The sequence below is a fragment of the Mytilus trossulus genome, chromosome 14 (assembly GCF_036588685.1).
Source record: "Mytilus trossulus isolate FHL-02 chromosome 14, PNRI_Mtr1.1.1.hap1, whole genome shotgun sequence".
NCBI classification, from domain to species: Eukaryota; Metazoa; Mollusca; class Bivalvia; order Mytilida; family Mytilidae; genus Mytilus; species Mytilus trossulus.
Genome location: NC_086386.1, coordinates 4,858,984 through 4,881,947, shown reverse-complemented (window position 1 = coordinate 4,881,947; position 22,964 = coordinate 4,858,984). Strand labels below are relative to the sequence as shown.

The 22,964-nt window shown below is 32.7% G+C and overlaps 1 protein-coding gene across 1 annotated transcript; it reads left to right on the top strand.

The window, feature by feature from the left end:
- The first annotated feature begins 1,570 nt into the window (after positions 1-1,570).
- LOC134696698 (sodium/glucose cotransporter 4-like) lies at positions 1,571-22,047 on the top strand. Its single transcript, XM_063558620.1, has 14 exons — positions 1,571-1,648; positions 2,388-2,459; positions 4,233-4,337; positions 4,976-5,035; positions 6,503-6,607; positions 7,640-7,745; positions 8,881-8,961; positions 10,144-10,364; positions 10,748-10,883; positions 13,683-13,790; positions 14,291-14,610; positions 17,530-17,751; positions 20,026-20,149; positions 21,824-22,047. Exons 1-14 carry the CDS (start codon positions 1,571-1,573, stop codon positions 22,045-22,047), a joined length of 1,962 nt encoding a protein of 653 aa, XP_063414690.1.
- The last annotated feature ends 917 nt before the right edge of the window (positions 22,048-22,964 follow it).

Here is a 22,964-nt window from a genome sequence, read left to right as displayed (position 1 = left end):
CAGCGGTATACTACTGATGCCTTTATTTATATTTGCGTTTTGAAAACGCAAGTCTCTTTGCATTTATCTAAACTGGTAAACCTTGAGTACCATTGAAATCAAAACTAAATGACATATAGGATTCTAACGATTTGTCATTATTATCAACAAAACAGATTGTATGTATACAACATTTAAAACATTTGCATGAAATCTACAGCATATCAAACGTCAAAAATAAAGTTTAAACAATAATACATGAAAACCTCCTAACTGTAAAAAATGCAAATGTGTCAAACTAAATGGAGAACATATTGCCAGGTGACCTTCAAGATGAAACTGATAAAAAAATGTTTGTAAAAAGAACAAATAACATCTAAACAGAACACAAATTCAAATATAGTGTAATGTTATATATAGATTCTTACATTGATACCAGTGGATTATCGGATTTATCCAATCGAGATAGTACTTTAAAATTTATAATTTAACTATCGAGATTGGATAAATCCGATAATCCACGAGTTACTATGTAAGAATCTGTTTCTCTAATGATTAAAAAGACATTTTCTTTTTTTGTTAACCGAAAATCCCCTTCGAGTGCCTTTCACATTGCACGAGGTTGTCAATTTCATGAACACCTGTTATCAAATTTTGATTCATCCAGTTAGCTAAAAAGGTCATGACCCTTAAAATCATCCAATGATCTTTTGAGATCACCAGCAACCACACGTTGATTAAATTTTTTTATACAATGGGTTCGGAAAGGGATAAATTCCCATAGAATTAGAGAAAAAGAAATACACAACGTTAGCTATAAACTGCTGGTATATTGACCAATGGTAATGAGGTAAATAACTATACAATAGCCTGTCTTTCTGCAATTATATTATTGGCTTGAATTATATTGCTAACAATATTTCACTTTTTTATAAACGTCACGACCTTATTCCGCAAGACTGAAGGATATTTGGATACGGATAATTTAATGATGTCCCATATACAAATGTACCATTGGTATCTCTTGTACGACAGAAGGTTGTCGAACTTTGGAATAACCTCTGTGTCAAAGCAAGTATATGTATATATTGTTTTCATCATACATGTTCGTTTTAATAATCCCCGAAAGGAATAGATTGACTCATATTCTACATCTCCTTTTATTCTTTGGATGAAACCGTTTTTGATTCCGAAACACACCAGTAAATGGAACAGTTTCGATATCGCGCACGAAGGTTATCATCTTAATTATCGAATATTAAACTGTCACTTACATGTATGTACCTGTGACACTACTTATATGATATACATGGCATTACAAGTACCTGTGACACTACTTATATGATATACATGGCATTACAAGTACCTGTGACACTACTTATATGATATACATGGCATTACAAGTACCTGTGACACTACTTATATGATATACATGGCATTATTTGTACCTGTGACACTACTTATATGATATACATGGCATTACATGTACCTGTGACACTACTTATATGATATACATGGCATTATTTGTCTAGACCTATAGTTCCTTATCACAATCTATATATATATATCCCCTACTTAAAACGATCCAATCATGGTGGACACGTTAGCAACGGAAGACTATGTCACCATTGCCGTGTATTTTGGAATTGTTTTGGCAGTTGGTTTATGGGTAAATAAACATAATCCATATTTATTTTTTTGTGAAAATAATATTGCTTAGTTTTGTCAACGTCTTATATGCAAACATTTAAAGTACACGAACAATGCTTAGTGAAGCAATTTTTTCATAAAATGACTGAACGGAGTCTGCATCTGAAATGAGAGATTCAAAATTGTAATCGTAGCTATTTTTCAGTTGCTACTTTCCGCACAAAAAGTTGTATTACTTCAAATTATGGAAAACGTACAGAAATTAATTTCAGAATAGAAACGGAGAATGTGCCAAACAGACAACAACCCTGCCAAACAGCCGAATAACACCGATGGGTCTTCAACACAGCAAGTAAATCCCGCACCCGGAGTCGTGTTGCCCCCTAAAAAGATGTGCACTAGTTCAACAAAAATATTCGAATACAGAGTAAAATGTAACAATACTTATTATACTAAAAAATGTAGATTAGCAATGAAAGATGAAAAAAGGAATAAGCGAAAAATAGTTCAAACAAAGACAAAGATGACCTTACATATATGAAGAGGTGTTTGGCCATTCGTCATTTATTTTATAATTCATTAAATTTAGTATTTAAATGCACAAATCATTTGCCTTCAATTTTTTTGTTTTAAGAGTTCCTAGTAACTTACATTCATTACTGTAACAGTAGTTCGACACACCAAACTTATAAAGCGTTATTTTTTATAAAATATATGTAGTTACATGTATAAGCGATATTCCATTTTACATTTTATAGTCCACATTTCGTCCAAATCGTGGAAATGTTACTGGTTACTTTTTGGCGGGAAAATCGATGCACTGGATACCAGTAAGTATTTTAGACGAGCAAAATGTGCATATTTAGAATTCTTACCCACTCGACCATTTTAAAGCTACATAAACATTGCATTATTACTGATCGATGAAAATGTGAATCAGACAAAAGGCAAACAGCTTAAAAGTAAATTTAACATTTTTTTTTCTGTAAGGTTTTCTTTAAATATTGCTATAAATAAGCAATTGGTCTATCATAGTATTGGTGATGTAATTTGGTTTTTCAAACCATCTCAGATAACAAATTTCCATTGGTAGTTGTTCATTTGCTTTGTTCAATTTAAGGGCTGACTGAGTAATAATAATATTGCCACATAGATCTTCTTTCGACCGTCGGTAAAATCTTTGTCAAAGTGGGCTATGCGGGATGTAAAAGTACACAGCCACGTCTGGTCTGTATTCGTGTAAAGTGAATGTCACGCTCTGTGCACGCTTAGAACCCTTGCAACAACTTTGTTTGGTTCATAGGTGGCCTGTTGCACGGCATAATTTCTGTTCCGATACGATATACCATCATCTTCTACTGGCAGTCCAAATTTTATTATACATGTACAGGGTTAATATTGTATTTATTGTTTTCGTTTCAAACATCTATGACAAATCAATCACTGGACAGTAGTTAAGCAACCACAAATCAATCAATCAACTCTTAGTAACTGTTTATTCGATGTATTTGGTATTTGATAATGTATTCTTGAGCTTGGAAAACCAATGTTTAATGTAGTAATGTAAAGGTAATACTTTTAACAAATCTCGCATAGTAATAAAGACAATTTTGCGCCTCTCCCAAGTCAGGAGCCTCTGGCCTTTGTTAGTCTTGTATGATTTTAAATTTTAGTTTCTTGTGTATAATTCGGAGTTTAGTATGACGTCCATTATCACTGTACTATTATGCATATTTTAAGGGCCAGCTGAAGGACACCTACGTGTGCGAGAATTCTCGCTACATTGAAGACCCATTGGTTGCCTTCGGCTGTTGTTTGCTCTATGGTCGGGTGGTTGTCGCTTTGACATATTCACCATTTCCTTTCTCCATTTTAAATGTATTAGAATAATGTGTAGTGAAGTAGAAATTACGATATTGAATAACTTGTATACTGTGTGTCAGGGTTTCAATTTATTGTAAGAAATATTGGCTCATTGTAAAAATGAACGCGTATGATTTACAATTGTCACACATAAGTTTAACCCCGCCTGTATGTCATATCTGTTTTTTGTTCATTATTTTGTACATAAATCAGGCCGTTAGTTTTACATTTTTCATTTCGGGGGCCTTTTGTAGCTGACTATTTGGTATGAAATATGCTCATTGTTGAAGGCCATACGGTGACCTATAATAGTTGTTAATTTATGTCATATGGTCTCTGGTGAAGTGTTCAACTTGTCTCATTGGCAATCACACCGTATCTTATGAACAGAGCTTCAGTGATTTCGTGTAAATGTACCGTTTATTGTACTTTGTTTATACTTCAACATCCGTGTTAGTGTGCTAGTATAATGTACATTATATAGATTATGACATGAACCTAGTTTCAATATACTTCCGAATCCAATATTAAAAAGAAGATGTTGTATGATTGCCAATGAGACAACTATACACAAAAGATGCATTCTGGGTAATATTTTCGAAACCAAAACGTTGTGATTTGTTTTTTGAAAACGTTCTAAACAAAAGAAATCAAATTAATGGCGTAACGTTATTTTCATTTTGGGGTAAGAACAATTACTTTACCAATAGTCCTGTGTGGGATTGTTTTGCATATTTCAGGTCGGTGCATCAATCTATGCCAGTAATATAGGAGCTCCAATGTTCATTGGTTTAGCTGGAACAGCTGCTGCTTCCGGTTTGGCTGTGACTATATATGAATGGCATGTAAGAATCGATTTTGAATTAAAGTACTTAAATTTCGAATGAATGAACATATGGATAAGTACTTGCATTTGCAGGGCAACAACAATGTTTATTGATGAATATAGAATTGTCCAAAAGTAAACGAGAAATCCTCAAAATATTGGTTTGTCGCTTTTGTATATATTGTGGTAAATGGGTAATATGTGGCATCCTTCCTCTTGGAGAAAATACCGGAATTATTTTCTTTCTGTATTTATATCTACAGGATGTCTTGGAGACAAGTTTATTAAGTATTTTTTATATTCTCAAAGAATTTGGCTTGTACAGCCTTGATTGGATTTAAACAGATACGTCAGTATTTTTTATCTTTATTTTTTTTTTGAAATATCAGACTCTCTGTTGTTTACAAATTTTCGTAAAACCATTATTTGATTGAGTATCGTTCTCCGGTACGCCGTCTGAATTTAACGACTTTTTTCTTGATAATAAATAGAACAGTTTTGTCCAGAGAAAAATAATACATCGAAGTTCTCCTTTAGCCACTGCAACACTGCAGCACAAAACAAAAAAGTTGAGTTTTTTTGGTTTGTTTGTTTAGCTTTTATTGTGTCATAATATCAATATATTATTATTTATTATTACGTTTTCTTTACATCTAGGCAGTGTTTATACTGATAGCTCTGGGATGGATCTTTGTACCAGTGTATGTATCAAGTGGAGTAAGTTGGTTCTTTTTGAGTTAAGTTCAAATTCAATGAATAAGTGTTGTTTCCGTGAAATTTAAGAAATAAATATATAATAAAACATTGAAACAGACAAATTAATCTAAGCGTCACTATCTAATGTGGACGTAACGCACGTATGGTGTATTCAATTATAAATCTGATACCTTTGATAACTATTAGCATGTCAAAATGTCCAATTGTAATTTCAATTGTATTTGTGTATTTCTATGTCCTCAATGTTCTTGTATTTATTTGTGCAGCAGTCCTGTAATCTTATCATTTTAGTGTTCTATTTTATATTGCCATAAAAGCGCGACGTTTGACTAGCCACAAAATCAGGTTCAACACACCATTTGTTCTTAAAATGTCCTGTACAAAGACAGTTGTCATCTTATAGTACTTTTTTCTGTGTTGTATTGCATTGTCGTTTTGGTTTTTTGTTGCACTGTAGTATTTCTGGTTTTTTCCCCCTCTTATAGTTAATGTGTTGACCTCAATTTCTAAATTAATTTTTAACCCGGATTTGTTATCTCTCAATCGATTTATGACTTTAAAAATTTTGACTATACTAATCTTGCCTTTATAAAAGGCCGTTACTTTTCTCGTTTGAACTGTTTTACATTGTCATTTCGGGGCCTTTTATAGCCGACTATGCTTTATAGGCTTTACTCATTGTTGAGGCCGTACGGTGACCTATAGTTGTTAATTTGTGTGTCATTTTGGTCTCTTGTTGAGAGATGTATCATTTGCAATCATAATCGTGACATCTTCTTTTTTTATATTTATAGAAAGATAAAAAATCTCGAGAAGTCAAGACTCATAGACGACAATTTCGTCGTTTCTGAACTGAAAAGAAGAAGAGTCTAGTTATATACAATTTGTTTAGGGACAACACGCCAAAAACGACTATGTTTATGATAATATGAAAAAAACTCAAATAAACAACAACTAAACAATTAGTTGAAATGGATATATGTAAAATTACTATCTTACTTTGAAATTCGTTACTCAAATGTACTCACTTTGCTTTTAAAAAGAAATGTAGAAACGAAATCATAAAACCGGTAAGTGACAATGGTGGAGCTCTATGACTGAGAGAAGTGTCTTGTTATAGGGTTATAAGACACAGAAATAATGAATCACTCCGTGATAGAGAACGTATCCATAGTGATTATTGATTTAACTCTATATAAGGAAAATGAACACAAATCATCTCTTCTGGCATACAAAATGTTTGATGAGTTAAAAAAACATTGATGTCGAACACGCACGTTTAACAGAACTTTCTATATCAACTTCGATCATGATAGTCCGTATTTAAAATCAACCTTGGTTTGCACTAATACACATCTCTGCCGAGCCATACAAAGAAAGATATAGTTTTGGTCCACTGTTAATGTTGAGCATTCTCACACAAAGATTGATAGTTTTTGTTAAATTTATATGACAATTGAATTACAGGCGTTTACTATGCCAGAATACCTCAGGAAGAGATTTGGTGGAACACGTATTCGAATGTACAGCTCATTCTTTGCCCTAATTGGATATATATTTTTCAACATATCTGTAGGTATTAGTTATTTCTACTGAAGAAGGGAAATCAAGAAAACACGTTGGGTATGAAATAAACTCATCAACGATACCAGGACTAAAGGAGTAGGTTCGGTAAGGACCGATTTTGGCCTCAAATTTCAGGTTCATCTGACGAAAGATTTTGACCACTTTTTTAAACACTTAAGTGTCTTTTTTATTTGATTCTTTTAGTTTTCGTCTAAAATTTAACTAATATGCTAGAATTGTGAAGATTTCAGGGATTTAGCATGACTTAATGGTGCTAGTATCCGATACATGTGCACTGTATTGTAAAAAAACCAGCCCATATTTATGTAGTAGAAGCATTCTACTGTCCAATAAATAACTGAAAGTTAACTGTTTAAGAATTTTGTAAAACTGCTATATTTTGGGGCCAAAAAGGGGTCTTACCGGACTACTCCTTTAGTATATACGCCAGACGCGCGTTTCGTCTACAAAAGATTCGTCAGTGACGCCCGAATCCAAAAAAGTATTAAAAAGGCCAAATAAAGTACGAAGTTGAAGAGCATTGAGGACCAAAATTCCTAAAAGTTTATAACGTATTGTTTTTTTTATATTTTTAATTTTCTATGATGAATGAAATTATCTTACAACTTATACATGTATCGGAGCTTTACACATCATACATGTATCGGAACTTTAAATATGAAAACATAAAATTACATTTGTTTTAAATTTAAACAAATATTCAAATGCATGAACTTGTTGGATTGGGTGGAAACAAATCTCAGGCTATGAACATCCAATGAAATATGTGTAGTTTAGAAGAGTAGCTATCAATCAATCACATTTAGTTTAAAATTGAAATGGAATAATAAAAAGGATGAATATGAAAGTTAAAATTGAAACAGGAATAGAGTATCATTATATTCAATGATTGAAGTAATTGGATGACCAAAAAAAGACTTTACAATATTATTTGTTATGCACCGCTGTGATCCTCAGTCAGAATTAGAACAATCAGAAAATAATAAAAAGACCAAATATTTGTTTTAATAACTGCAGGCAGAGATATACTCAGGAGCAATATTTCTCCGACACATACTAAAATGGAACATGTATCTTTGTGTTGTTATCATACTAGCTGTGACAGCTGTTTTTACTATTGTTGGTAAGATAGTTATCAAAAGTACCAAATGGTAAGATACATTGCATTGTTTGACTGATAAGTAATTGCTATACTGAGAGAAGTACACCGCTAATTGTGCAATTTCAATTTTGATTGGTTACCAAAACAGTTGTTGCGAGCCCATATCCTTTGTAAAGAACCAAAGTGCTGAAGTACTGAACATCGGATGACTGCAAGTTCTTATGGATGGTCAAAACCACATGTCACGGTCATTTCGATGTAAAAATCAAAATGAAAACGTTAACAGTTTGGAAATCAGAATAGTCAATTGTATAATATAACTAATATTCAGGCTGTACAGGTGGCATTGGATAATATTTCTTGTCAGTTCTCTATACCCCCTTTCGCTTGAATCTCTCAAGACAAATCACTGACGGGGAATATGGGCCTATATCCTCTGTGAATATTTTAAATTCAGGAATACACCTAGTGCCTGTTGACACATTTAACATCCATCAATCAAAAAATTAATTATTAAATAGCATGTACGACGTTATTTTGCATGTATCATTAAAATTAAAATCAGACTGGATGTCAACCATCTCAACTGTTTTAAATTTGTTTACGTTCAAATATTTTCAGTATTGAACAAGATATTGTAAAAATGTATACCATTTTGCTTTTTGTACTTACTTGATAATGAAGTTGCTGCTTAGTTTTTGTTTGACACTCAATTGTAGAATGTATTATTGCCGAGCAACCCATTTGCATATTATAGAAATACTACCCCTCTTAGTTGTTTTACCAACGCACTAATTTTATTGCCTAGCAACACATATGAATACCATCAAACATTTTTTTCTTCAAACTCATTCCATATGGTAATGAAAAAGACATTCTACTTCCTTATCGTCGAAAAGTCTACAATCTTGAGAAATGCTTGTGTCTGAGAAACAAAACAATTAATAAAAAAAACGCGAAGGTGAATAACATTTATTTGTAATTTTTTTTTAAAGTTTGTCGCATTTATTACCAAATCTGTACGATATATGAACAAATTGTGCATAAACAGGTATGATTTTTTTGTAGGTGGTCTTACAACTGTAATGTACACCGATGCTCTACAATCCGTTGTTCTCATTGTGTATTGACAGTCTTAAGTATGATGTATTTGTAGGTGGTCTAACAACTGTAATGTACACCGATGCTCTACAATCCGTTGTTCTAATCATCAGCTTCATTATATTATTCGTCATTGGTATGTAGCTTTTGCATATTTATAAATTGTGGATATAGAATATATTTTGTAAGAATGGTCTTTTTATATTCAACAATACTGTATGGTTTTTTTTTCATTGTAGAAGGTGCCTATAATTGCTCACATCCATTGAATTTGAACATTGGCAAATAGTTGTCTCATTGGCAGTATTATAAAATCTCATTATTCTTATATGGACAAAGATTTGAATTTTCTAACTTGCATACAGTTGTTACCGCTGGACGGATGTTATTTAAGTGCGTGCTATTGGCTGCCTTTATAACCTCAAAATTATCATATCTACCGTAACCTATTATTTGTATTATAAATGATTACATTTCATTGCGAGATAGCTTTTTTTTTCAAAATCTGATAAAGAAGTAAACACCTATTTTACTTACTTAGAAAAAACGATGGTACATTTTGTGTTGTAAGGGTAAAGCAGCAACATACATTTTGTTGATTTTTTTCTCGTTTTTTTTATATAGATTTGACGGTGATTTTCCCGTTTGAATTGTTTTACACTAGTCATTTGTGAGACACTTTATAGCTTGCTGTTCGGTGAAATCCAATGCTCTGTTTTGAAGACCATACATATACTTGTTCCGGATCATATGAGTATTTAGACCATACGCGTATGGTCATGACCATATAGGTAAATACTCATATGGTCCGATCATGCGCGTATGGTCCGACCGTACGCGTATGGTCGGTATAATCAACATCTGTTACAGTTTACTTTGAATACTTCTAAACTCTTCATATGGTATGACCGTTCATTAAAATACGCTTTGATATAGGTCATTTTATTATCATATTATAAATAAAGACATTTGAAATATCTGCATAGACACCGCAGACACTTTGGAATCGCCCAAGAGCTCTGCATCACTGCATGTAGCTGCAAATTAAGAAGGCGATCTTTTCACTTGCAAACATATATACTCATACGCATATAATCCAAATACTCATATGGTCCGGAACATACTTATAGTGGTTTACTTTTACAAATTGTCACTTGGATGGAAAGTTGTCTCATTCACATTGACACTCTAATCACAATCTTCTAATATATATTTGAATTCACAGAAAACGTGTCCTATATTAGATAAACAAAGAGCCAAATATACCTTTCTTTTAAGTGTTTTAGAAGTAATTTAGCATGTTTACCTTAATCTGCAGGTATAGTACAAGTCGGCGGATGGAACGAAATGACCGAAAAGTATATGCACAGTGCTTCCAACTATACACTCAGTCTGATGAACCAGTCCCTGTACTCATGCGGAATGCCTCGGGAAGACGCTTTACATATATTCCGAAGTGCTACGACTGGTGATATTCCATGGACAGGGGCTTTAACAGGACTGTCTGTCATGGGACTTTATGTCTGGTGTCAAGATCAGGTTTAGGATTAATGTTTAATACAATCAAGAGTTGTTGCATGTTATTTATATTTAAAAAAGCAACATTTACTTGATCAAACCTGTAACACAAAGCGTTATCAAGAAACTGTTTATAATCTGGACAGACGGACAATTATATTGCGAAAAGTAAAAATATTAAAATAAACATAAAACAATTGGAATGTATATGTATGTACATGTATAATTACTACTCACTAAAACTACACAATTAGAGGTTAGCCATAAGCATACAGAGTCATACAAATAAAAACATTCACAACGTCAACAAAAAAACATTTACTTTATACTATAATTTCATATGTTTAAAGAAATTTTTCACATTTGCGATGTTGTTTTCAAGTGTGTGCCATTTCTTTTGATAGCTTATAGTACAGAGAACCCTATCAGCTCGAGACATGATTCATGCTAAGGCCGGTACACTACTAGGTGGCGCTTTAAAACTTTTGGGGTTATTTACATTTATTGTTCCTGGTATGATCAGTCGTATATTATATCCAGGTGAGCAAAATTTAATAAAACTAACAATTTTGTTGTCTGACAACCCATCCTTATGTTTTGCCTGCAGTTTTTTGTTCTTGGTCTTAGTTTGATGCTTTGTGTATCAGCATTGCAAATGTTGTTTTTTTCTTACAGTGCCATTGCTTTTATTGTTTTTGAATTTTACTTATGTGTATGGGACAATATCTGAAAAAGTCTACTTTCCATGTCCCCCACTTCACCAGCAATTATTTTTTTATTCAACCATCTTTTTTGAAAATTTTAAGTTTCAGTATAAACTAAATTATATAATACACCAACTCCTGCCAATTAAACACTAATTTTTGTATTTCTTCCAATAAAATATTGTAATTTAAATGTCCAACCCCCCCTAAAATCATGTTGTCCCCTGTGGTTTTTTTTTAAACTAAATCATTCAAATAATACCCAAATTAAATCAACAGGCGTCCGATTCTCACATATATGATATATTATATAATAAACTTGCCCCTAATTTGTCTTTTTATATTATAACTAGAGCATGTAATAAAATTTTGCAAATTTTAAGAGAAAAAAAATTTGTCCCCAGGGGTGATTTCCCTTCTGTTACCACTAGGTCTTTTTTACCTGTGGAAACGTTTACAAGACCAAGAGTTATTTTCCCATTATGTATTTTGAAGAGCATCATTTTCTGAATGCATTAGTACAAAGAAATAGATGGAAAGGCGGCCAGGTTTGAAAATTCAAGCCCATCAAAGGTACGAATTTATAGAAAAATACTTTATGGTATTCTATCCTGTTATAGCCTTTTCTTACACTTTCTGAGAATAATTTTAAGTGTGCACCACAACATGAGGTGTGTTTTTATGTCATCTTTTAAAATGTTATATGTCACAGGAAATACACTTACATTTAATGTGATAAAAAGGACAAAAACTATCGCGTAATTCCTTTCTGTTACGTTCTGTCATGTTACCTGATAAAAAGTAACAGCATAACCATCGTCAGTAGCAGGAAGGATGCTAAAGACAATTTCACTAAAGAATCGAAAAGTTTATCTACTATATGCCAACCATTTTATTTAATTTATGTTATCACCACCTTATCAAATAAATTTCAAAATAATACACAGTATATTGAATAAATAAATAGGGTTTTCCCCTTTGATAACAGCAGAGAACATTGTGCAATTCTAGTATAGTAGATAGTAACAGCAAGGAATTTATTTTAGAATTTTTCATTACCTAGGCAGATTTTTCATCTTGCAAATACAGTTTCAAAAGATAAATGACATTGTTTGCTGTTATCTTCCAATTGTGACCAATCTAAAAATGATGTATTTTTCTTAAACTTTCAAATAAAGCAGAAAAATCCTTTCTGTTACCAACTCTATCCTGTTACCGTTGTCCTGTTACTCAAGACTCTTTCATGTTACCGACATATCTGACTATATTTAAGTATATTTCTAAACCTTTTGTATTGCAAATGCTAAAATCAATAATTGGCATTTGATAAACTATTGCAGGATATACTAGTAAACCACAAATAGTGTCTTAAACTTATTTCTTATTCCCATTAGAAACTTTTTAAAATTGGTTCACTTTGGTAACAGGAAAGAACTGGATTTTGTTTATACCATTTTTAAAATAGCCATTGTTTTCTTATTAAACAATTGTTTGAATTACAGACAACAGTTCCTAGATCTACAATGTGTTTTCTTCGATTCGTGCTATTAAAATACCGGGTCTAAAAAAAATTTTTTTTGTATTTTCTCATTGCCAAAAAATCGACTTTTTCAGATATTGTCTCATATGCATTTGTTTTGATTATGTAGCAAGCCCCTTTACTTTGATTAATGTGTTTTATCCCAATTCAATAATTTGGTTTACAATGCTAGATTTTTTTGTTTTTTGTTTGTTTTATTTGTATGCATAGTAAAATATAAAACTTTGTGTTCTTTGTTTAATTGTATGTGTATATGTTTGAGATTTTCTTGTACCAAATGTGTACTTGTTAATTAAATTATTTAAAAACAGTAAAAAAAAATACTGTGTTGAAATGTTTTTGTTCACGGTTTCGATGCGTTCCTTTGAATTTTTGTCATTACTATAAGAGTTTATTTTCTTGAGATGACATTATGTCGTACTTACAACATGAATTTTTTTAATGACCCTTATCGGCTTCAGTAAATTGACGACTGGAACTAAAAGAAAATTCTGATGACGGTGACACACATGTACTGATTCATACTTAATAATTGAAATATGTAACTTGATATGAATATGAGTTATCTTTCTTTTATCAAATAGTTATCAGACAAAAAAAGCCGATTAAGAAAAACAAACATGGCTATGAAAATGGTACAAATAACAAACACTCTTTATAGGAGACTTTACTCCCAGTACCAAAAACTGTAAATTGTTTAAGAAAAAGACTTGTGGTCATCTATCTTTTCCCAATTGATAGCCTATTTTGTAAAGACTATTGGTTACGGAATAATCACCAGCCCAGTGGTCAACACTTCGGTGTTTACATGAATATTAATAATGTGGTAATTTTTATAAATTTCCTGTTTACAAAACTTTGAATTTTTCGAAAATCTAAGGATTAATTATCCCAGGCATATATTGCCATAGTCGTATTTGGCACAATGTTTTTTGAATTTTGGATCCTCAATGCTCTTCAACTTTGTACTTGTTTGGCTTTATAGATATTTTGATTTGAGCGTCACTGATGAGTCTTATGTAGACGAAACGCGCGTCTGGCGTACTAAATTATAATCCTGGTAACTTTGATAACTATTGGAAAAATTGTTTGCAGATGAAATTGCATGTGCCGACCCAGACAAATGTGAAGCGTTTTGTCACAATAAAGCTGGTTGCAGCAATTTTGCTTACCCTGTTCTCGTTCTCCGGTTGATGCCAATAGGTATGTAAAATCTAAATCCTAAATCTTGTAACAGTTATATTCTTGTAAAATGCTTTACAATGCAGAGACATCAATTTTAATATACTCAATGACATGTGTTTGTGGTTGATTAAATACATTAGTTGAAATGGGGCGAATAAAAAGAAAAGAAAACTAAATACTCAAAACGATTCAATTTCATTCACAGAAAAACCGACAAAATATTGATATCACATTGTTCGTCACAAATGTGAGGTTTTTTTTTATTTCTTATTGCATTGTTGCAAGCAATTAAAAACTATAAAACCAGATTGAACACTAATCTTGTCACTATGTAATTTTCTCATGTTCTTAAAGCTCTTCAAATAATTAATCAAAAATATGAAACGAAGTATTAGTAACCCTAGTAGACTCTTGTTATCTTTCTTTAGCCGACTTATTTTGTTTGGTTGCTGTCGTTTACACTGAATCTCAATGCTCATACAACTTGGGCAGCTTTACAATTTATTTTATTACCTTAGGTCTGAGAGGGCTGATGCTGGCCGCGCTATTGGCAGCTCTTATGAGCTCACTAACATCTATCCTAAACAGCGCAAGCGCTATCGCCACCATGGATATTTGGAAACAGTTCCGTAAGAAGGCAACACAGGCAGAGCTAATGGTTGTTGGCAGGGTAACTGTGATGATTCTAGTTGTTATAAGTATAGTTTGGCTACCAATCATGGACGCAGCCCAAGGTGGCATGTTTTGGTTTTACTTTATAGGAATAAGATCGTACTTCTTACCTCAGATGTGTGTCATGTTTGTTTTGGGCTTGTTTTGGAAAAGATTGACAGAACAGGTAAACAGATTAATATAAAAAAGAAGATGTGGTATGATTGCCAATGAGACAACTATCCACAAAAGACCAAAATGACACAAACATTAACAATTATAGGTCACCGTACGGCCTTCAACAATGAGCAAAGCCCATACCGCATATAGTCAGCTATAAAAGGCCCCGATAAGACAATGTAAAACAATTCAAGCGAGAAAACTAACGGCCTTATTTATGTAAAACTAGAGACTCTAAAGAGCCTGTGTCGCTCACCTTGGTATATGTGAATATTAAACAAAGGAAGCAGATGAATTCATGACAAAATTGTGTTTTGTTGATGGTGATGTGTTTTTAAATCTTACTTTACTAAACAGTCTTGCTGCTTACAGTTATCTCTATCTATAATGAAATTGGCCCAGTAGTATCAGTGGAAATGTTAATTAAAAATTTACAAATTTTATGAAAATTGTTAAAAATTGACTATAAAGGACAATAACTCCTTAGGGGGTCAATTGACCATTTCGGTTAAGTTGACTTATTTATAGATCCTACTTTGCTGAACATTATTGCTGTTTACAGTTTATCTTTATCTATAATAATATTCAAGATAATAACCAAAAACAGCAAAATTTCCTTAAAATTACCGATTCACGGGCAGCAACCCAACAACAGGTTGTCAGATTCATCTTCCAATTACAGGGCAGATAGATATTGATCTGATAAACAAATTCACCCCAAGTCAGATTGCTCTAAATGCTTTGGTTTTGAGTTATAAGCCAAAAACTGCATTTTACCCCTATGTTCTATTTTTAGCCTTTGTGGCCATCTTGGTTGGTTGACCTGGTCACGCCACACATTTTTTAAACTAGATACCCCAAAGATGATTGTTGCCAAGTTTGGATTAATTTGGCCCAGTAGTTTCAGAGGAGAAGTTTTTTGTAAAGATAACTAAGATTTACGAAAAAATGGTTAAAAATTGACTATAAAGGGCAATAACTCCTAAACAGGTCAACTGACCATTTCGGTCATGTTGACTTATTTGTAGATAATACTTTGTTGAACATTATTGCTGTTTACAGTTTATCTCTATCTATAATAATATTCAAGATAAAAACCAAAAACAGCAAAATTTCCTTAAAATTACCAATTCAGGAGCAGCAACCCAACAACCAATTGACTGATTCATCTGAAAATTTCAGGGCAGATAGATCTTGACCTGATAAACATTTTTATCTCATGTCAAATTTCCTCAAAAGGTTTTGGTCTTTGAGTTATAAGCCAAAAACTGCATTTTACCCCTATGTTCTATTTTTAGCCGTGGCGGCCATCTTGGTTGGTTGACCAGGTCACGCCACACATTTTTAAAACTAGATACCCCAAAGATGATTGTGGCCAAGTTTGGATTAACTTGGCCCAGTAGTTTCAGAGGAGAAGATTTTTGTAAAACATTACTTTAATTTACGAAAAATGGTTAAAAATTTACTATAAAGGGCAATAACTCCTAAACGGGTCAACTGACCATTTTGGTCATGTTGACTTATTTGTAGATCTTACTTTGCTGAACATTATTGCTGTTTACAGTTTATCTCTATCTATAATAATATTCAAGATAAAAACCAAAAACAGCAAAATTTCCTTAAAATTACCAATTCAGGGGCAGCAACCCAACAACCGATTGACCGATTCATCTGAAAATTTCAGGGCAGATAGATCTTGACCTGATAAACATATTTACCCATGTCAGATTTGCTCTAAATGCTTTGGTTTTTGAGTTATAAGCCAAAAACTGCATTTTACCCCTATGTTCTATTTTTAGCCCTGGCGGCCATCTTGGTTGGTTGACCGGGTCACGCCACACATTTTTTGAACTAGATACCCCAATGATGATTGTGGCCAAGTTTGGTTTGATTTGGCCCAGTAGTTTCAGAGGAGAAGATTTTTGTAAAAGTTAACAACGACGACGGACGACGGACGACGGACGCAAAGTGATGGGAAAAGCTCACTTGGTCCTTCGGGCCAGGTGAGCTAAAAATGAACGAAAAACAAATATGTAACACATAAACAAACGACAACCACTGAATTACAGGCTCCTGACTTGGGACTGGTACTATAGTTCTTAAATGGAAAAGAAATAAGAGAATACAAATTAGACAAGCAATAATGACAGTAACAATTTATTAACTTTGTGCGTTTGAAGCTATTTATTGAATTTTATCCTCATTCGAAACTTTAAGCTTCAAACCCAGAAAGATCCGATTGAATAGAAACTTTAATAATTAGAGACCTACATGATCCAAAATGACACAAAATTAATAGATCGATTTCGTTTTTGAGTTTTTAAATTTTTTTTTATCTGTGAACGGAGTATTTCAAATTTTATAATATAATAAAAAAAATGCTGATTTTATAAAATTCAATTACATGAAATAAAAAGGTTAACACAAAGACATTCCAATTTACTTTGTTACTATTAATGGATTACAGTAAATAGAAATGAAGCATCGACAACACTGAATGAAAACACTTATAAAAAATCCAAAGGAAAATGATTTTATTTAAAACAATTATTGTATATTTTCGTTCTGAATAGGTATGAGTTACAGCTTGCTGAACGTCGGGTTCAAACAAATCATGTATCCAGCGAATTCGGAATGACTTCTTCGAAATATGAAAAAGGCGAAAAAGGAATAAATTGTATGAATGACATTTCATCCAAAATTATTCAGATCTTAAATAGAAAAGCAGCAATTTAGAAACATTTAATGATAAAAGACGGCTTGTTTCTCTTCAATATCTTCATTACGAACCAACACAAAATGAAATATTTTCTATTGAAACTTGGTTTATTGACCGATCGTTGATTGTTTAACACTTTTGACAATCATCTCAATAGATATAAAAAGATGTGGTTAAAATATTGATACTATATTTTTTATCATTTAGGGTGCATTTTGGGGTCTTATGATCAGTTTGGTGATCGGCTTGATCCGAATGGTTCTAGATTTTACATTTGTACAGCCATCGTGTGGAAGTGGAGATCAAGACACCAGACCGTCAATTATCAGCAAAGTTGATTTTTCACATTTTGCCGCCATTTTAGCCGTTTTATGTTGTATTTCTATGGTAGTTATCAGTCTTTTTACAAGACCAAGGCCGCCAAGAAAAGTGAGTAAATTTTATTAGTCTTTTTACAAGACCAAGGCCGCCAAGAAAAGTGAGTAAATTTTATTAGTCTTTTTACAAGATCACGGCCGCCAAGAAAAGAGAGTAAAATTTATCAGTCTTTTTACAACACCAAGGCCGTCATGAAAAGTGAGTAAATTTCACCAGTCTTTTTACGAGACCAAAGCCGCCAAGAAAAGTAAGTAAATTGTATCAGTCTTTTAACAAGACCAAGGCGCCCAAGAGAAGTGAGTATATTTCATCAGTCTTTTTACGAGACTAAGGCCGCCAAGAAAAGTGAGTAAATTTCATCAGTCTTTTACGAGACCAAGGCCGTCAAGAAAGGTAAGTAAATTTTATCAGTCTTTTTACGAGACAAAGGCCGCCAAGAAAAGTGAGTTAATTTATTAGTCTTTTTGCGAGACCAAGGCCGCTGTGAAAAGTGAGTAAATTTTATCAGTCTGTTTACAAGACCAAGGCCGCCAAGAAAAGTGAGTAAATTTTATCAGTTTTTTTATATAAAATATTAGGGTATCAATTTATAATATTATCTTCCGTGAAGCTGTTGCAGTGCATTTTAATCTGGTTAAAACCTCCATTGTGGACAATATACGGATGTTTTTATCAAGTTTATTAAGTTGAACACATTTTAATGTAGTTAGCCGAAGATGGATTTTGCATATCCTTAATGCGTATCCCGTCATTTATTAATTTTTAGAAAAATGTTTCTATTCGGAGAAGGTCATTTAATTAAGTACAATCATAACAGAAATATTATATCACAAATTTATAAAAATGATATCACTTTTAAATTATATAATGCTAAGTTTGGTAATCTTTAGAAACCACGCATTGATTATTAATATTGTCTCGTAGTTTTCCGCCATATCCATTCTGAATATTTTATAAAATCAGTATAGAAACCCTTTTCTACAACTTTTGCTTTATAACCTGTGACTACAATTTAGTGGAAAGAAACTTTATAAATCATTTTAAATCTATAAACCCTCATTGATTTGTGATTCAATTGATCTAAGCATTTATCTAGGTTAATTTAGCGATTAGATTTGGTGTTTCCTATTAGTTACATTATATATATGGATGGTTCTTTCAATAAAAATTTCGGTATCTTTCAGTAAGAGTACTTGGAAAATCGGTATAAAAAAGGAAAAACTTTAGATTAAAAAAGGACATAATAGACATAATAATTAAAAGACAAAATGCAAAATGAATGGGAAAAACGTTTTTGTTAACTTTGCTATCCAGTAAAAGTTAGTTTTCTAATTGAAATATTTCATGATTTTCTTGTCGATCCTCTTATAGCCGACTTTACGGTATTGGTTTTACTCATTGTCAAATGCCATACGGTTGACTCATTGCAAATCATACCAGATTTCCTTATTGTTATCTATGTCATATTCCTCAAAACTACAGGAACAAAACCTCAATGATTTGTGATTTAATTTTTCTTAGAATTTATCAAAGTAAATTTAGCAATAAGATTTGATGTTTCCTGGTAATTTCATTCTCAATATGTGGGCGATTCTTTCAATATACATTTCGGTATCCTTATAGTATGAAAACTTGGAAACCATTTTAAAAAAGAAAAAAAATCTTAGATAAACAAAGAAAAGAATATTCAAAAGTTATTCATTGAAATATATAAACAAATCAAACTATTAATAGACAATGAAAGACGAAATTTAAAAGGAATATAAAAACAATTTAACGTTTTTATTTACTTTACAATCCATTAGCCCGTTTGTTTTCTAAATTGAATACTTTCATAATTTTCTTATAGCCGACTACTACTATACGGTATCTACTTCATTTGCAAATTGAGGGATAGTTGTCTTACTGTCAATCTTACCAGATCTCCTTATTGCTATAGATTGTCAAGTTCCTGGTAGATACAGGAACATACCGACAAAATAATGGGTTAAACCTAGTTTTATCAAACTTTTTTTACAATCGTGTACAGTTTATTGTTTAAAAACATGTGAAAGAAGCAAAAACAGTCTGATTGAAAACAAAATTACTATAAAAGATGGACGAAAGATACCAAAGGGACAGTCAAACTCATAAATCTAAAACAAACTGACAACGTCATGGCTAAAATGAAAAAGACAAACAGAAAAACAATAGTACACATGACACAACATAGAAAACTAAAGAATAAACAACACGAATATAACATACGAGTATCTTTCATGATAATTTAAAAAAAAAAGTAAATGTAAAAAACTATGTTCTAATTATACAAACTATATATTTCAGCTGAGAAGGGTGACTTGGTGGACGAAAGACGACGACGAAGACCCTGAATTATCTTCAGAGGAAGACGAAGAGGTAGACGAACCGAGAATAAACAAAGATGAAATAATTGAAAACATTGGAACAGGTACTCTTGTTGTATATCCACTCGTTAGAACAGGTACTCTTGTTGTATATCCACTCGGTAGAACAGGTACTCTTGTTGTATATCCACTAGGTAGAACAGGTACTCTTGTTGTATATCCACTAGGTAGAACAGGTACTCTTGTTGTATATCCACTAGATAGAACAGGTTCTCTTGTTGTATATCCACTCGTTAGAACAGGTACTCTTGTTGTATATCCACTCGTTAAAACAGGTACTCTTGTTGTATATCCACTCGTTAGAACAGGTACTCTTGTTGTATATCCACTCGTTAGAACAGGTACTCTTGTTGTATATCCACTAGGTAGAACAGGTACTCTTGTTGTATATCCACTAGGTAGAACAGGTACTCTTGTTATATATCCACTCGTTAGAACAGGTACTCTTGTTGTATATCCACTCGTTAGAACAGGTACTCTTGTTGTATATCCACTAGGTAGAACAGGTACTCTTGTTGTATATCCACTAGGTAGAACAGGTACTCTTGTTGTATATTCACTCGTTAGAACAGGTACTCTTGTTGTATATCCACTCGTTAGAACAGGTACTCTTGTTGTATATCCACTCGTTAGAACAGGTACTCTTGTTGTATATTCACTCGTTAGAACAGGTACTCTTGTTGTATATCCACTAGTTAGAACAGGTACTCTTGTTGTATATCCACTCGTTAGAACAGGTACTCTACTCTTGTTGTATATCCACTCGTTAGAACAGGTACTCTTGTTGTATATCCACTAGTTAGAACAGGTACTCTTGTTGTATATCCACTCGTTAGAACAGGTACTCTTGTTGTATATCCACTCGGTAGAACAGGTACTCTTGTTGTATATCCACTAGGTAGAACAGGTACTCTTGTTGTATATCCACTAGGTAGAACAGGTACTCTTGTTGTATATCCACTAGGTAGAACAGGTACTCTTGTTGTATATCCACTAGTTAGAACAGGTACTCTTGTTGTATATCCACTCGTTAGAACAGGTACTCTTGTTGTATATCCACTAGTTAGAATTGTTTTTGCATTGGATCCATCAATCAGAGTTGTGTACTACACGATAGCCGATTCTGTACCAGAGTAAAGATTATAAAAAGTAAAATATATATAAACAATAACGAACTCTGAGGAAAATTAAAAACGGAAAGTCCGTAACCAAATGGCAAAACAAACAGATTAAATAGATCAAACGAATGGATGACCACTGTTATATTCCTGACTTGGTGCAGTCATTTCTTGTGTAGATATTAAGTCATTTTCAAATCTTCACATATCTTAGACTAGAAATTTCCAGTTTTTTTACGGTCCGTCTTATTTCATTGGTGATCGTCGAGTCAACAAGAAATTCTCACTAGTATAAACACGTTAAATGAAGTCAAGTGTATTAAATTCTACTCTGGAATAGAAACGGGGAATGTGTGAGAGAGAAAACAACCCGACTAAAGAGCAGACAATAGCCCAAGGCCACCAATGGACGTCAACACAGCAGGAAAACCCGCACATGTGGGAGGGCTTCAACTGACTCCAAACAAAACGTGTATTAGAAAGCGAAAGTTTAAATTTGGACTAAGTATAAAGATTCTAAAAATTCTAATAATTTTTTGTTGTATCACATTTACATTTTATTTCTCATGAGTTTAAACTGTTTTTTTTTTTTTCATTTAGAAGTTCCTGTATCGTTTGGACAACGCTTTTGTAAAGCATTTAAAAACTGGGTTTGTGGAACAACAGATGAAGTAAACAAACATCAATATTTGACACAACGGGAGATAATCCACCTGAGACAGATGAAATCAATTGATGAAACTGCTTTCTATCGTAAAGTGTTAAATGGTGCTGCCATACTTATGTCTTTACTAACAGCATTTCTTATAGGCAAATTCAGTTAGACATCAGAAGATGGCATAGTTCGCATGTATGCTGGTTTTGTGAAAATGCGTATAATTGCAGACTGATACAGAATTTTATGAAAATGCTACCTTTTACAAGAGTCCAATATGTTTGTATGCCCAATTTAAGTCTGTGCTTCCGTCTGTCCGTCCGTCCGTCCGTTCGTCCTATTTCAGGTTAAAGTTTTTGGTCGAGGTAGTTTTTGATGAAGTTGAAGTCCCAATCAACTTGACACTTAGTAAACATGTACCCAATGATATGATCGTTGTTATTTCAATACCAAACTAGAAATGTTATCCAATTTTCACGGTCCACCGAACATAGAAAAAGATAATGCGGATGGGGCATCTGTGTACTTTGGACACATACTTTTTTTTTCAACATATATGATATATGCAGTTTCGTCTAGTTGTTATTGTAAAATTATTTCGTCAAAGTATTATGTGAAGGCAGCCTTCCGATTCATGTTGCCAAGCATATTTTTCTTTTATTTAGAACTTATTATAATATCATGGGACTTATTTTTTAACGGAATTTGATGAGACTGAATTTTGAATGTTTGAATTTTGATGCGCGTATGAAGCGCTTTACATGATTTGATACCATCCGCATCGCTCAAACCCCATAAAATAAAAAGTGAACATACAGCGTTATATGATCAAACGTGACTTAAAAGTAAGGCTTAATTTATCTAAGGTCGATTTTCCTTTTGAAATTTTTTACCTTCTTTTTGCTATAAATTACAATCAAGTTTATCAATGGTTAATTGATTTTGTCCTGTTCCTGATTGATAAATGTTTACAGAGTCTGATTTCGATGGTGGGTTGTGTATGCTAAGCAGAAGAAGTTTAATCCTTACACACAATCTTTTCGAGGTTATAAAAATATGAAAAGAAAAGTAGACGTTAGTGGGCAT

Coding starts and splice junctions, on each gene's coding strand:
- LOC134696698 (XM_063558620.1), top strand. CDS start 1,571: ATGGTGGACACGTTAGCAACGGAAGACTATGTCACCATTGCCGTGTAT. Junction 8,962..10,143: donor CATTATATTATTCGTCATTG/GTATGTAGCTTT, acceptor CTTAATCTGCAG/GTATAGTACAAGTCGGCGGA. Junction 20,150..21,823: donor AATTGAAAACATTGGAACAG/GTACTCTTGTTG, acceptor TTTTTCATTTAG/AAGTTCCTGTATCGTTTGGA.